This window comes from Fusarium graminearum, chromosome 3 (assembly GCF_000240135.3).
Source record: "Fusarium graminearum PH-1 chromosome 3, whole genome shotgun sequence".
Lineage (NCBI taxonomy): Eukaryota > Fungi > Ascomycota > Sordariomycetes > Hypocreales > Nectriaceae > Fusarium > Fusarium graminearum.
This window is the reverse complement of record NC_026476.1, coordinates 7,406,342-7,421,818: the sequence shown is the minus strand read 5'-3', so window position 1 is coordinate 7,421,818 and position 15,477 is coordinate 7,406,342. Positions and strand designations below refer to the sequence as shown.

The window sequence follows — 15,477 nt, the reverse complement described above, 5'->3', positions numbered from 1 at the left end:
CTTTTTGGATTCAAATCCTGTTGTGTCTCAAATTGCAGAGATTAAGGTGACCCTGAAAGTTGACATGGAATACACTTTTCGGTTCATCAGGGTAAGTGACACAATATTAGTAACGTTTGTCAATTGAGTTTATGGGATTCTGTGAGACGATGGAAATACGAGCTGCAAGACAGACTAGTGCAATGATTTGTTATGAAATCTGATGGGTGATGAGTTTGGGTTTATGTCTCATAACGGAGATTACAAGGCTGAGCTTGGCAAATATCACGCGAATACATAAGAAGGTGTTATGTTCCTCATCAGCAGTCAGATGAACAATTCAAACTCATCACACTCGCTACCTTCCTATTCTCCAGTTCAAGATGCATATCCCCCAAGTCGTCGTCACTGCCCTGGCTCTCTTCAGCCCTTGGGACAAGCACATCTGGACTGCCTCAGACGATACCGTCCGTGGCGGCATTAGCCAGTCCTACTTTGATGTCCTTGAGCCCAAGACTCATGAGAACCCTTTCTCGCACCCCATCGCCAAGTTCTACGGACACTTGGACCACGAGACTCTTGGTGGATCTGGATTCGCCTCGCAGCGTACGATTGATGGTCTTCCACCTACTGATCTTTCCAAGTACGACCGCCTCCTTCTTGAAATCCCCTACTCGGATGGCAAGATCTACACCATCAACATCAGAGACTCGGACGTCGAGACAAAGGGCGGCAAAGATCAGCCTTCCGTCAACTGGGCTTATGACTTCCAGCTCCCTGCTACCAAGGTCGTGAAGGAAGAAATTGAACTTCACCAGGTTGTCATCTACTTCAAGGATCTCACCCCAACTGTTCGAGGAACCGTTCAGAAGGATGCCAAGCCTCTTAACCTGGCCAAAATCCTTGGTGCCAGTATCATGATTCGCAGGTGAGTACCACAGTCAAATCGATACAAGCAGGGACTAACAGTATCTAGCTTCGAGACAACGCAGCAAGGCGACTTTGAGCTTAGGATCAAGTCTGTCACTGCTTTGGGACAGGACTGTGAGGCTCCCAAGATTGAAGTCTCATGCGAGAGCCTGTGCGGCAAGAAGATTGAGGTTTACTAAGCCGGTGCATTGGTCTGAACCTTGCAAAGAGGATCTCTGGAGGAGTATCGAACATACGCAGATGAGAAGCAATATGGCTGTAAACATAGTCTGTGTATTTTAATTGCTTCTGGAGATCCAGTTAACAACATATCATATTGTAATCAATCAATGACTTCTCTTTTCTCATGCACTGCATCTAACACGTCCTGAGTTCACACTCCCCCATTTGTTTACACAAGGGCAAGGGGCTAGATCAATGGCGTTTCAAGTATACGGACAGATGGTGTTACCGATAAAACTCGGCATGCCTAACTACGAGACTATTGTCGCAAGTTTACCAAAGATGCCATCTTGCCCGAAACTCGACATTGCTCCGATACCCTACACCAAAGTCGTAAATATACCATGTTCTAGAGCTCGTGTGATCCTCTATCGAGTGCCCCTTAAATCCTCAAAGCCAGCCACCAAGTCAAGTCAACCTCGGCAGTATAGCGCCCTAGCCCATAAGGAGATACACACAGCCGAACAAGTGAAACTCAGACGCCAATCTCGCGTCATTAAAAAATGCTTACCCGACTGACATGCCTAGATTGGTCTAGAAGAGTTGTTAGTGCCGAACTCAATCGCACCGCTTCGGCCCCAAGCCTAGAAACAGTGGTAGCATCTTTGTTTCGACTCTATCCCCCGATTGGATGGTTCGTACTTCTTGCTGAAGATTTTATCACGGCCCGTGGCGTTTCCAGAAGATCGTGGAGACCTCTGTCAGATCAATATAATTTTCTACTTTGGATGTTTTGTTCTTCGCCTTACAGCCTTACAGCCTTGATTTGATCTACTTGAGGAATACTGAACCTAAATGGGCGAGCTTTTCAGCTTTGCTCTCAGAAGGCTGTTTGTGTGGCAAATCTGTCATAACCCAATAGTACCCATCTCGTTCATGATAGAACTGAAATTTCACATCAGAGCTTCTCATGGACTAGCAGATTACCTAACAGTCCAATTGTACTATACTTTATAATTGATTTAAATTTACTTGGAGCATATCATGGCATTTGCCTGACAGTATTGAGACTTTTACAGGGGTATTTCTTTTATCTCAAAGAGTTCACAAGATAGCAAATGAAGGAATTGACTTACCCTGCGGCTTTTTTCCATCCTCATCTTTGATATTGTGCGGCTATGATTCAAGCTACTACACGTTCTAGCTAGATCACTCAATGATCGCCATACTAGCGATGTCGCCTACACTTAACCGCATTGAATCATTTATACGCACTGCCTCTAGTGTCTTGACTCAGGCCAAGTGCTCTAGCATGCCGCTATGGTTGTCATGTGCCCTCTTCTATCTTCTCATAAGATTATCTCCCACGCTAGAACAACTGATCCCACATTGTCAGATTGTAGCCTGTCTATGATAACAATCAGCCGGCCGGCAATTTTATCGCGCTATTCGTGCAATTCGTTAGTGTACGGCGGCTAGAGCAACAACGTGTTGGAGAAACGGCCGCTTGAGAAAAAGACGGCGAACCGTCTGAATGCAGAGTTCAAACCAGAAAGTCTAGAATATGTTGATCAGGTAAAACGGTCCACCAATATTAATGTAACGCTTGAAATCATGCAGATCCTACAGCTGCCATCTCGAATGGCAAACTCTCCTGCTATTATCGAGATAGCAGATCACCAAGGATTAGTATTATCCTGGCACTGGAAGACCATATTCCTGACGATCATGCCTATATTTGACCAAGTGTAATGATGATAGACACTGGGTCCGGAAGAAGACAGGCGATAAGATCGAGACACAGATGATCGGCCAAGATTAAGACTGGAAAATTGATAAACTCAATGACTGAGCCTTACGAAACATCACAAATCTCTCCACCGATCGACGTGCATGCATCAGATTCGAGCGATGCATACATTTCCAGGGGCTGGGAATCTCTATTGCAATTTTCTGACTGTCTGTGTCACTGCAGATCAATTTTCACATACGGGGCTTTGCCCACAAGGGTCTGTTGACATGTTAACCTCGATGTAGAAAGGCGTCATTTTCTTCGCATAATGCAAGCGAGACCTGAATCATTTCAAAGTGACCCGTCATATTCTATGGATCCGCATTTACGCTCGGAACCGCTTTCGCTCTTTTTGGATACTCTTTTCCGGGGAAAAGCTCGAATGCCTCAACAATAATGTCGCTGCATGTCGCTCGGTCAGTTTGGATCAACGTTCTAGGGCTGGTAAGGCGTTAGTCGTTGCATCTTGTAGGGTTATGCTTATTATTGTGTTCGTTGGATGGATCCTCATTTATGAACCCTTTACTCAAGGACCCTGTATTCAACAACAGATCCTCAGCTTTGTCGTCACTCAATCTCCTGCAGCTGTCAAACCCACATCTGTTACTACGCAAATTTGTGCGACACTCGATTCTCGTTTCTCGTTATTTTTTTGTCTCGAAGATTGATAAGAAAAAAGAAAATAAATTGGAAAGAATAGCCTGACGTACTAGGCTGAGACATGGAAACATTGAACCAGACTATTGAGAAAAAGGAAATAATTAAGGCGAAACCGGAGATAAAGTGCAGATCCCGAGTCATTTCAACTTCAATAAACCCCCAAAAGGTAAGGAGTGCCTTGGCCGAGGGGAATGTGGCTTGCGAAATCATTCGACACCCGGCTTCTAGACCTCCCCTGTCAAAATGCTACGATAAATCTGAAGCCACGAGTTGAAGAAAACCATCACGTAATGACTTCATCTTTCCAATCCAGAAACGCAGCAGACTTTGGGGATTCTAATGCAAAGAAAAGGGGGACAGTATCTGTAGCGTCTGCCAAACATCCGTCACAGGGTCTCCGGGGACTATTAGATAAAATGGCCGAGAAACCCCGGATAAATATTAGCATACAGACAACTGCCAAGTACAACTGGCGTCGTTCCCCCTCCAAATTTCATCCCCCTTCTCTGCCAAAAATCCTTCCCGTCGTCACACACGTGGTGAATACGCCTGACGTCTTGGCTAGAGTGAAAGAATTTTCCACGACTCCTGTCTCACCGGCCAATTCGCCATGCGCTTGACTTTATCTAGTTAACGCTACGCAAGTTGGTCCGACGTTCCCGAAACGCTATAGCCACTTGGGACTGACGAAACACCAAGCTAGCGTTAGACCCGTAAAGCAACCCATGGCACACGAGATCTCTTCCGCTAGCGGCGCCCGGGCTAGCGTCCCACTGTGTTGGAATAGCTGGATGTCAAGGCGCGGTTCCGCAGCATTGGTTGGTCCAGATACTGTGATGACTCGGTGAGTATGACTCGATGCTCGTAGATTAAGTCAGGTACAGTCTGCAGTCAAGCTCACTGTTCAGGAGGGATCTCACCAGAAATGATTTGCAGCCACATCAGGTCTAGACTCATCTCAGCTTCCACTATTGTGATGCTACGCTAATGGTCGACTATCCCCCCGTTCGTCTCCTGGCCACACTCTCCGCAACGCCGTCGCACAGATGAGGCTATCCAAGTCTGGATACAGGTCCGCTTTTAGGTGGCGAAAGGAGAGCCACTTTCGTGCTTCTCATATATAGTCTGACCTGATTTCTCCTCGATCGCTTAGAAAGGAATGCCCACTCGTCGTCCCCTGTCTGTCCAGTCCCGAGTTTCTGGTCCAATTCACCCACATTCTTCACCAATATGGCGGTCGAGAGTCGGGCGACGCAGATTGCTGCGGTCGCGTACACCTTTGTCATCATCTCCTCAATAGCGACTATTCTACGAGTCTACTGTCGTGCCGTTGTTATCAAGGCCTTTGCGCTGGACGATTGGTTTGCCGTCATCGCCCAGGTATGCGTCATGTATTGATCAGAGTCGGACCAGTACTAACAGCTTCAAGTTTATGTTTATCGTCTTCTGCTCTTACGAACTCACTGGTACCCGATATGGAACGGGACGTCACTTCAAGGATATCGAAGGCGATGATTTAGTCAAAGCCATGCAGGTACATTGCTTTTGACGCAGACATTAGGCGATACGCGATCTAACGAATCTCCTTAGATGTGGTGGACATGCGAACCGACATACGTCCTGACCAACATGGCCATCAAAGCCAGTATCGCCATCTTCTTGCTCCGAATCTGCGTTACCCGAACGCACAGGATGATCATTTATATCGCCACCGGCCTCACTGAGCTTTACAGCTTGTTCTTCTTCTTGCTGTTTGTGCTCCAGTGCAGACCTACATCTCTGTTCTGGCTCCGATACTCAGCCAACCCTCCCGCAGGACAGTGTCTCGACGCTTCCGTCGTTTCCAACGCTTTCTATGGATACTCTGCTATCAGTTGTGCGTCCGATTGGACATACAGTATTCTTCCCATGTTCCTTGTGTGGAAGCTGCAGATGAGCAAGAGGACCAAGATCTCTGTCATTGGTATCTTGGCCGCTGGTGCCATGTAAGTAAACTAGTTGATGATATCCGTCTTTTCGGCAGTAACTGACAATGTATTATAGTGCCTCCAGTGCAACCATCATCCGATTCCCATACCTGTGGTCCTTGACCGATATCGGCGACTTCCTATACTCAACATCAGATGTCGCCATCTGGTCGACTGTCGAAACCGGTCTCGGTATCACCGCCGCAGCCGTTGCCACCCTCCGACCCCTCCTCCGAAGTTTTCTCGGCCACGGATCCTCAGCCGAAGGTGGTGGAAACTCAGCCAGACCCTGGCAACGAACCGGCAGCAACCATCCCTCTGTAGGCTACCTCCGCAGCCATGGTGTATCAGGCGGCGAGGAGGCCTTTGACCTTCATGATAATGCCGGAAAGCGCATCGGCGTCACCACCATCATTGACCACGGCGATGATGTCAAGGCCGGCGAGGGCTCGAAGCGAACTAGTAGATCTGCCGAGTCTGACTCTGTCAAGGAGCTTCGCAACGACTGGAACAGCAGTCACTCAGATATTGCTGCTGATAAGGATGGCCAGCCAAGACCAGAGAAGGGCTGGAACGTGTTGGTGAAGAAGACTGTTACACAGACGAGGGGGTCGGACCTTGCTTAATTCGATATATACTCTACCTATTCCATATAACTTAATACTACCTGGGCAATAAAAAAATGCCCACATTTTGAATCACGCACATATTTTCCACAATCACACGTTTGACTACAAATCAACTTGGAGGTACATATGTGGCGTTGGAGTATCAATCTTGATATGAAAAAAAGGGAAAAAAGGAGAAAAGAAACCAGCGACCACAACTTTATTTAACGAAATGCAACAATAAATATCTATACTGAAGATAGTAACTCATTGCCCAAGCACAGATCGGTCTATTCAGTCACGTGATGCTTGAGCGAGTCAATTCTCGTTAGTGTCGTCAAAATTTGCATATCGCTCAGAGAAATTTAACAATAATCCCAACCACGACGCCAAAATGACAATTAAAGAGGATCAACAACTCAGTAACTCTGAGTACTGGGATAGCCGTTACGTTAATTCCAACGGCGATGATCCCACGCATGAGTGGTTCCGCTCATTTGAGCATCTTCAACCGTTCCTTGGAAAGAACCTTCTTGAGCAACCAGGTCGCACAGCTCAGGACAACCCGAAAGTTCTTCATCTAGGTTCTGGAGATAGTGTAAGAGGCCTTGAGTATGTCCGGTCAGCTTAAGCCCCGCTGATGATTTCTTAGGTTGTCCCTGCTGAACTCGCTGGACGAGGCTATAAAGACCAGCTATGCGTCGACTTTTCTCCAGTGGTGGTCGAACTTATGACGGAGAGACATAAGGATATTCCTGGAATCGAATGGCAGAGAGTCGATGTTCGGGATATGCCAACGGTCACCACTGGCTCGATTGACGTTGCGTTTGATAAGGGAACCTTGGATGCCATGATTTACGGCAGCCCTTGGAGCCCACCTGATGAAGTGAAAGAGAACACAAGCAAGTATCTTAAGGAAGTGTGTACTACCAAACACCGGATCGATGAAGTAATCTAACATATTGCAGGTCTACCGCGCGCTGAAAGACGACGGAGTATTTCTTTACATCACATTTAGACAACCCCATTTTATGAAATTACTTTTGAATCCGGATAATATTTGGGATATGGAGATGGAAGTTTTGGGAGATGGTGGAACGTTTGATTATTACGGATACGTTATTAGAAAGTCCAAGCCTCAATAGACAGAACCAAAGTTAGACTACTCGTCGTGTATGTTGCTGTAAAGACATTTGCAGGTTTGAATAAGTGCGCAAATAAAATAAATAACCTAGAAAATTTGACTAAGCAACCTATTACAAGACAATCATGCATTTTACCCAGTCCCGTAGTTCTGAAGTACATAATCGACGTCTTTATCTCCACGACCAGACAAATTAACAATGATTCGTTCAGACTTGGGGCGTTCTCCCGCTAAACGTATAGCATAAGCCACAGCATGTGCACTCTCGAGAGCAATAATGATTCCCTCGGTCTTGGCCATTTGGAAAAAGGTACTAATGACCTCTTCATCACGTATTGCCCCAACGGATATTCGTCCAGCTTCATGTAGCATTGCCATCTCTGGTCCAATTCCAGGATAAACCAGCCCAGAAGCCACAGATGAGACCGAAGCAGGAAGACCCTCTTCCTTTTGTATGACAAGAGTTTTTGCGCCATGCAAAGTTCCTGGTTTGCCATAGGATAACGTGGCTGCATGCTCGCCAAGCTGACTAGATCTACCAAGTGGTTCGGCGGCGTGTAACTTGACGTCCTTGTCTTCGATGAAAGCCGAGTACATGCCCATTGCATTGGACCCACCCGCGACGCAAGCAACAACATGTTCGGGTAGTTTCCCGTCGGTCATGGCAAGGAACTGTTCCCTCGCTTCTTGGCCGATAACAGATTGAAAGTCTCGCACAATCAATGGAAACGGATGAGGACCGATAGCTGATCCAATGGCATACAAAGCATGCTCCCTCTGCTCTATATACGCGTTGAAGGCTGAGTCGCTAGCGTCTTTAAGAGCAGACTGCCCTGCCGTTGCAGACACAACCCTGGCACCGAGTATTTGCATGCGACCAACGTTGGATTTCTGTTTCTCCATATCAACAGCACCCATGTGGATCTCGCATTCAAGGCCAAAGTAGGCAGCGGCAGTGGCAAGAGCGACGCCATGTTGTCCCGCTCCAGTCTCAGCAATCAACTTGGTCTTGCCCATAGCCTTGGCAAGGAGTGCGAAACCGACGCAGTGGTTGATCTTGTGGGCGCCGGTATGGTTGAGATCTTCTCGCTTGACGTAAATCTGAGCACCCCCGACTTGTTGAGAAATGTTTTCCAAGTAGTGTATAGGTGTTGGACGACCTTGAAGACCGGTGCGGACTTTTTCGAGCTGTCGGAGAAAGTCTGACTGATGTCGAAGTTCTTCGTATTTCTCCGCTAGTTCTTTGAGGGCTTGATGAGCTTCAGATGGATAATAGTTGCCTCCAAATTGGCCAAAGTAGCCGTTAGAATCAGGCCAAACACTAGAATGAGACTGTTCAGAGATGGCCATGGCTGTTTGATTTGGTAGAGATTGTGCTGGTAAATAAATGATGCTTCAATACCAGGTTTTACAAAGAATTAACAAAAAAAGATGAATACATGGAGAGCAATATATCGAAGCTATTTGAAGATGAGACACAGGGCGCACTTTGACAGGCGGGGTATGACTTGACAAGTTGGTTGACATGAAGGGTGCAAACTAACCTACAAGAGCAAGACTTGGCCATAGTTAAGAACCATGCAACAGCAAAAAGAATAAGGATCATAAGCAGTTCAGAAGTATATAAATTAACATTTACTGTTGAATTTCTGTTATACTACGGTTAGGAGCATCACTTTTTTTCATTAAGGATAACTCGCCAACACATAACTTAACATAACTAAGTTCCTGGCCAACAATAGCAGAGAGATAATAAAAAACATCTAGGAGATAAACTCTTGAATGATATTGCAGAAATAATCCTCATTCTGCAGAAACATGACATGTCCCGAATTGGGCACAGTGACCATTTTGACATTATCCTCAACAGCCTTTTCTTTCGCAGCCCTCATGACGATATCATTCATAATGTCGACAAAAGGATTGATTCTCGTGTCATTTTCTCCCTTGACAAGCATAATCTTCAAATCATTTCCCATCAAGTCAGGAACCATAGGTCGCATATCAAAGTCGTTATTCTTCTGTAATGTCATCATTGCTCGCCACGCATCCATACTCAACGTAGAACTGGCAGTTTTCAACCTCTCATCCTGATACGGGTTCGCATCGAGCCATTCTTTACTCGCCCAACCGTAGTGCATGTGACGAATGATGTTAGTTGTAGTCCCATCCTTCTCAGCCTCGTCGCGCATTTTGTCAACCATCTCGAGCGACATAATCCCAAGTGCGCTTAGAGAACCTGGCGGACAACCACAGTAGATCAAGTTCTGGATAAGTCCTGGGTTTCGACGTGCCATGTAAATACCGCTGGCTGCGCCGAGTGACAAACCGATCCAGGCACGGATGGAAGTAATTCTCATAACATGCAGTAGTTCATCAATACCGTAAATCATTTCTTCAAAGATGACATTGTCGACGTCTTCCAAGGCACTGCTTTTTCCGTGACCGGGATGATCATAGCTTAAAACACTGAAGCCCGAGTTGGCGAGGCGTTCCGCAATGGGCTCGGAAAGAGAGATGTCTGTGCCGAAGCTGTTGGATATGATGATCCATGGGTCATTTGGTGATTTTTCATGGACTGAGTGGGTGATTTTGCGACCCGACGGCAGTGTTGCACATATAATGGTGTCTGGGAGAGAAGACATTGGACTTTAGGCAATGGCGAGGTGGCTTCAAATGACAGGATGAGTACGAAGAATGTGCACTTCAAGTACAGATTGAGTGGATCGAGAATTGTTTTGTATTCTTGTTTAGGGACCATCTGCACTTTTACTATCAAGAGTGTCTTATAATGAGCGGTTAAAGTTGGAAGTTTCCGCTTGAATCCTTCTTGACACGTCAGCAGCTTATCCGTAGCTCGATACACAATACTTGGCAGTCGAATCATCATGCCGGGTTTGTGATCAACAACCAACATGACGTGAGATTACCAGCATAGCCAAGTCGCAACGCGCGGTAGATAAAAGTGTCTGAGATATTCCTCCGCACTCTAAACTCGGGTTTATCACTAATTATCACTATGCCACAACTCGCAAGAAATATTCCATGTTTTAAGATATGATTATAGCAACTCAAACTGTAGTCAAGCATCCATGAAGATGCTTCTCAACTGACTCCGCACTTGCCAAAGGCGCCATCATTCCAACATACCCGTCAGGTCTTACAACAGCAATAACTCCATCATTCTTCGACACCCCAAGTGTCTCATATGCATCCTCCTTTCTAGCCAATCCGTACACTCGCATCTCAGCGATTTTCTTGACTCCTGCAGGAATATCGGTCCATTCGAAGCGCGTAGCCAATGGGTGAATGACAACAAGGTTGATGGTTCCTTGAGGGAACTTGCTAATAATATCGATTGCTGATTGTAAGGCTGATTGTGATGCACCCGATTTATCGAGCAAGTCATTGCTTGCAAAGACAAGTAGATGATAGCGACCAGTGGGTGGCATTTCTATCAATCACATTAGCTTGTGCGCGACATCTCAATTCCGTGTACATACCATCTTGAAGATGTCGATGTGTCGCGTCTGCATAACGCTTCAACTCGACATCAAGAAGTCGCCTTCCCGGAGTCAACGCGCCAGAAAGCGGATCTCCCCGGAACAAACCCTTTTGCGCCTGTTCATCCATGGTCTGCACGAGTCTTCCAGGTTTGTACTGAAGACCACAGCCGCTAGTGAAACCACTGCCTTCACTAAACACACGAAGGAACTCTTCATGGGTCAAACCAGATGTCTCGGCGTCTTCTGAGCCGATGCGACCAGAGAACATGTGCGAGAACTTTGTGTCAAACTCGATGAGCTGGCGAGCTACATCCATTCGTTCGGGTGAGAATGTCTCGAGGATAGGATCTGCTAAGCCTGTTGGGGTTGTAGGGGTTAGGCCGTGAAGACTGTGGACAAGCTTCCATGCTAGGTTGAAGGAATCCATCATTGACACGTTCATTCCTTGTCCGGCCTTGGGGCTATGTGTGTGGCAGGCTGTGAAGGTCAGCATATGGTTGATATACTATTATAGTCTAGGGAAACTTACCATCTCCAACGATAAACACTCTATCCAGACCGTCAAAAGTCTTGGCAGAGAAGTTAGGTGCCATGCGCTGCCCAATCTGGTACGCAGCCCACCAATCCGGCTCCGTCCCCTCCTTGATCTTGATCTCATAAGGCGCAAAAACAGCTCGGGCTTGCTCAAAGATGTAATCAAGAGTAACAGCACCTCGTCTCTTCTTATCAGCAGACTTTTTATCCATACCTGCATCCTGAGTCGTTTCGACTTCATCCAGCACTTGGACGTATAGCCGAGTGAGATACTCGCCCGTCGCGATCTGCTCTCGCGGGATGATCATGACGGAGCCCGCATCTGAATGAACTGCAGAGCGGTTTCGGATATCAGGAAAGTTTGTATCGGCGACGAAATCGCACACGCCCCATATGTGGTCTGTCGTCTCGCCTTCGAGTTCAAGACCCATGCATTTCCGCACTTTGGAGCGCGCGCCGTCTGCACCGATTAAATACTTTGTTCGAACAGTCTTCTGTTCTGTTGATCCATCGGGCAGGTCATGTTCATACTTAACCATGATAGGGAACTCAGAATCGGTCTCGTCGACTGTGTACTCTAAGAAATGATGTGATCGTCGAATTGTTTCGTTTCCTGTGTAAAGGTGGAGGTTTTCCTCGAGAATCCGTTCAATGCGGCCTTGATGGATGGTGACTTCGAATGGGAAGCGAGCTGGGACGTTGACATCAGGTGTGAAGCTTGTTCTTTCGATGCCTTTGCCGTTGCTCGCAGGGTTCCAGAAAGCGACTTCTTCCATGTGACATCCCTCTCCAATAAGTTCACTTGCTATTCCCAGGCTTTGAAAGACCTCGAGAGTTCGTGGTTGTAGGCCGTCTGCTTGGCCTGCCTTTAGTGTGCCCGACTTGGAGTCCAAGCACAACAGGGAGGAATCTGTAAGGCCATATCTTGCCAGAAGGAGGGTAAGGAAAAGCCCGCTAGGTCCAGCCTATGCACGAGTTAGTCGTGATACACGTCCTCCCAACGAGTTTGTACTCACGCCTATGACAACAACTTCACGCTGTTCCTCAGACGTATTCGTAAAATCGGGCTTTTCAGAAAGTCGAGGCAGTGGAAGGGCTCGCGAAGGCAAGATCCTAAGGTCTCTCGCCGAGTTGGAAGTTTCTTGAAAGACAGGCATGATGTGAGATTATACTGAGAGAAATGGTACTGCAATCGTCACTGACCTGCTGGCATCTTGCAGAATTTAACTACTACGTTTTGGGCCTTGCCAGGAGAAGTGGAGCTGGCGGTTTGACAAACGCTGACCAAAACTTACAAAATCAAGGGAGCGAGGGAGCGAGACCCATTTCACACGCTATTGCCGAATCGCCGATCTTTCGCTGCTTCGGCACTTAAGGGCCGCCGACGTTAGCAGAGCGGGGTAGCATTGACTTTCTTTCGCTGGTTGAAGCCATTCAATGTGGGCTATTGGAAGTGAACTTGTTCATGAGTTACGCGTTTCTTGCAACACCGTAACATCGTATGATCACAGCGTCGCTAGTTTAGACAATTCGGTCAATCATTCCAAGAGATGAAGATAGTTCCTAATTTTCAGCGTAATTCTATTTTATCTTGATAACTGTCTGCACTCAAATTTAAACAATGATATCATGGAAATACAAAGGTGTCTTCGTTCAACTCGCAGTGCTATCAATATTCATTGCGTCAATGTTAGTAGCTAATCTCGTTTAATCTACATCAGGCACGGGCAGGTCATCAATAAACTTAAAGCTTCGACCAAGCCCAGCCATTGCCTCTTCTGCCTTCTTCCTTCGCAGTTCAGCAGCTGCCTTTTCCGTAACCAAGACAAAGTCATAAGTCATCAAAGCAGATCCTACTTTCACGTCATATTTCTTTGCCATTTCCTCATCTGTGACTTTTTGGATCGAGACGACGAGAGAATCCTTAACGCCAAAGACCGCGTCGGTGGACTCATAAGGGTCGTCCTTGAGGTAAAGTGCACTAGAATATGTCAGTCATCATTCGTAGATTTCTTGGGGGGGTGTTCGTACGTGATCAGAGGATCGTATCCATCCTTCTTGAACATAAAGTGCATGTGGCTCGGTCGGTACGGATGGCGTCCCAGCACTTTAAGTAACTTTCCGACCGGTCCGTCGTGCGGGATAGGATACGGCACAGGAACAATAGCCTTGAACCAGAAATTACCCTCGCTGTCACTTTTCAGTACAGCTCGGCCATCAGGACCATTCCTGTCTGCGTGCTGTACATCGTAGAAACCTTTCGAGTCGGTCTCCCAAACGTCGATACTGGCCCCGTCAATTGGTGACCCGTTGATGTCCTTCACGGTGCACAGAACAAGAAGAGGCTCTCCATCTGGGTCATGGGAAATAAGACTACCCTCTCCGACGTGTTCGGCCTCGTGGGTGTGGAAAGGGCCTAGGACAGTGCCTTCAGTGCTGCCTTTTGGCTTTGGGTGGTCAATTGAATCGACCAGGAGGGAAAGCCCGAGAATGTCGGACAACAAGATGAATTCCTGTCAAAGTCAGTTTCGATAATCGTTAATAGAATAGCGACACATACCTGTCTGACATCTGTGCAGATTTGACCAACTTGTGTCAAGAACTGGATAGCTGTCATCCACTCATCTGTAGTGAGTCTCGTCTCTCTTGCCAAATCATGAAGATGAGTGACAACTCGCTCCAAGATATACTTCAATCGTAAGCTGCTGCACTGTGAGTTGATGGCATGGACATTCTCGGTGATGTTATCGATCGTGAGATCTTTCAGGTTGACGGGAGCGGCCATGATGGAGATAGTAGGAATTGTTTCAATTGGTAACAATGAGTCCTCTCCGTTTATATCAACAAAATAACCCCGCGTTCAAGAGGTTGTACATGTGAAAGAGACGCAATCAAGTGAGGTCGGATATAGGGAACGGCATCGGGTCAACAGTTTTGGGTTGTTCTCCATCCGAGCCGGGTTACGTCAGTAACCGATGAAATTGAATAAGCAACTTCTAAGCCTCTATGACTCGTCGCGGGCCACCGTTAGCGGCGGGGGTAGGCCCTTGTAGACACGGCAGATCAAGCGCCAAGATCAACCCACAATGCCGACGACAGACAAGACAAAGACGGTGTACGCATACAGGCTTTGCTAATCATTTACAAGCTTGAGCTCCAATTGACTTTATCTCATGAATTTTGTTGTCATGATGTCAATATTCTTAACCAGATGTCTAGGGTAATATATCAAATTCACAATGTCGTATTGGCACTGGAGAATCAATAGCCAAGATCAGTAAAATTGTATTCAAGGTTATTTGTACCTAACCTACACGTTGAAATAAATCGTTGTAGACAGTATCCTTTCACAAAAGTTTGAGTCTGATTTGACTTGGAGCTAAATGTCCTGTGGTTGGCATATCAGCATCAAGGAACGGCATTCCACCTGGTCTAACTTTGAGATCAAGTAAGAACTTGGTTCCAATTCGGAGACTAGATGATACCCTCTGCTTACAATCTATTCAATAATATTCTCTCGAAGTAGCACTAGAACTTCGAAGTGGGAGATAAATAAATCACCACGGCATCCAACGCTGCTCATGGGAACTTTTTGCGGAGAGCCTTTCATTAGTCAGCAAGAGACAAGGTCGTGTGGCCCAATGGCAAGGCGTCTGACTACGAATCAGAAGATTCTGGGTTCGATCCCCAGCATGATCATTCTTTTTTACCTGATATTATACTGAGGATGTAACTATTTTCACCGTTTTAGCGATCGTGTCGAGACGATCAGGTTGTGTGAATGACAAGCTTCGACAACCGTTGCATAATTCTGTCACCGTTCTGTTCACCCTGTCATCTTAACACAAACTCTAACCTTATCTGATCTTACACCTTTCAACCACGCACCGCAGATGAGATAGTTCAACGTACCAGGTTTAGCAGTTGGCGCCTATGTGTCCTTATATCATATTTCAATCGATTTCCAATCTCCAGAGTCCAACATCTTCATATATACCTCCCCCGTTAATGCCCACTGCAGCTTAGGCTAAATTATAACCTTCCGCGGAAAAGCTGGGGTCGGAAAAGATCAGCACGGATAACGTTTAATTTGGACAATAGAGTGTTTCAAATAGAAAAAGATTAATCCGAATAGGAACGCGGGACGTAGACTACCGATTTCCCCAGATGATTGGAGGATATGTTTTTACCTTTC

At 46.5% G+C, this 15,477-nt stretch overlaps 7 protein-coding genes and 1 non-coding gene across 8 annotated transcripts; 4 read left to right on the top strand and 4 right to left on the bottom strand.

Moving 5' to 3' along the window:
- Positions 1-64: 64 nt before the first annotated feature.
- FGSG_11342 (uncharacterized protein) lies at positions 65-1,226 on the top strand (the record flags this gene model as incomplete). The annotated part of the gene is made up of 3 exons (XM_011327596.1): positions 65-91; positions 357-907; positions 956-1,226. The coding sequence occupies 3 exons, from the start codon at positions 65-67 to the stop codon at positions 1,086-1,088; spliced, it is 711 nt and encodes a 236-aa protein (XP_011325898.1). The 3' UTR covers positions 1,089-1,226.
- A 3,527-nt stretch (positions 1,227-4,753) lies between these two features.
- FGSG_11343 (uncharacterized protein) lies at positions 4,754-6,116 on the top strand (the record flags this gene model as incomplete). Its single annotated transcript, XM_011327595.1, has 4 exons — positions 4,754-4,903; positions 4,953-5,057; positions 5,114-5,508; positions 5,567-6,116. The coding sequence occupies 4 exons, from the start codon at positions 4,754-4,756 to the stop codon at positions 6,114-6,116; spliced, it is 1,200 nt and encodes a 399-aa protein (XP_011325897.1).
- Positions 6,117-6,492: 376 nt separating this feature from the next.
- On the top strand, positions 6,493-7,243 carry FGSG_11344 (uncharacterized protein; the record flags this gene model as incomplete). The annotated part of the gene is made up of 3 exons (XM_011327594.1): positions 6,493-6,696; positions 6,751-7,017; positions 7,067-7,243. The coding sequence occupies 3 exons, from the start codon at positions 6,493-6,495 to the stop codon at positions 7,241-7,243; spliced, it is 648 nt and encodes a 215-aa protein (XP_011325896.1).
- Positions 7,244-7,374: 131 nt separating this feature from the next.
- On the bottom strand, positions 7,375-8,592 carry FGSG_11345 (tryptophan synthase beta chain 1; the record flags this gene model as incomplete). The annotated part of the gene is made up of 1 exon (XM_011327593.1): positions 7,375-8,592. The coding sequence occupies one exon, from the start codon at positions 8,590-8,592 to the stop codon at positions 7,375-7,377; it is 1,218 nt and encodes a 405-aa protein (XP_011325895.1).
- Positions 8,593-9,005: 413 nt separating this feature from the next.
- FGSG_13984 (uncharacterized protein) lies at positions 9,006-9,887 on the bottom strand (the record flags this gene model as incomplete). Its single annotated transcript, XM_011327592.1, has 1 exon — positions 9,006-9,887. The coding sequence occupies one exon, from the start codon at positions 9,885-9,887 to the stop codon at positions 9,006-9,008; it is 882 nt and encodes a 293-aa protein (XP_011325894.1).
- Positions 9,888-10,313: 426 nt separating this feature from the next.
- Positions 10,314-12,439, bottom strand: FGSG_13983 (uncharacterized protein; the record flags this gene model as incomplete). The annotated part of the gene is made up of 4 exons (XM_011327591.1): positions 10,314-10,696; positions 10,746-11,225; positions 11,278-12,247; positions 12,299-12,439. The coding sequence occupies 4 exons, from the start codon at positions 12,437-12,439 to the stop codon at positions 10,314-10,316; spliced, it is 1,974 nt and encodes a 657-aa protein (XP_011325893.1).
- Positions 12,440-12,989: 550 nt separating this feature from the next.
- Positions 12,990-14,067, bottom strand: FGSG_11347 (uncharacterized protein; the record flags this gene model as incomplete). Its single annotated transcript, XM_011327590.1, has 3 exons — positions 12,990-13,263; positions 13,314-13,795; positions 13,843-14,067. The coding sequence occupies 3 exons, from the start codon at positions 14,065-14,067 to the stop codon at positions 12,990-12,992; spliced, it is 981 nt and encodes a 326-aa protein (XP_011325892.1).
- An 842-nt stretch (positions 14,068-14,909) lies between these two features.
- FGSG_20800 lies at positions 14,910-14,981 on the top strand. The gene has a single exon. It is a non-coding gene; the product is annotated as a tRNA-Arg (tRNA).
- The last annotated feature ends 496 nt before the right edge of the window (positions 14,982-15,477 follow it).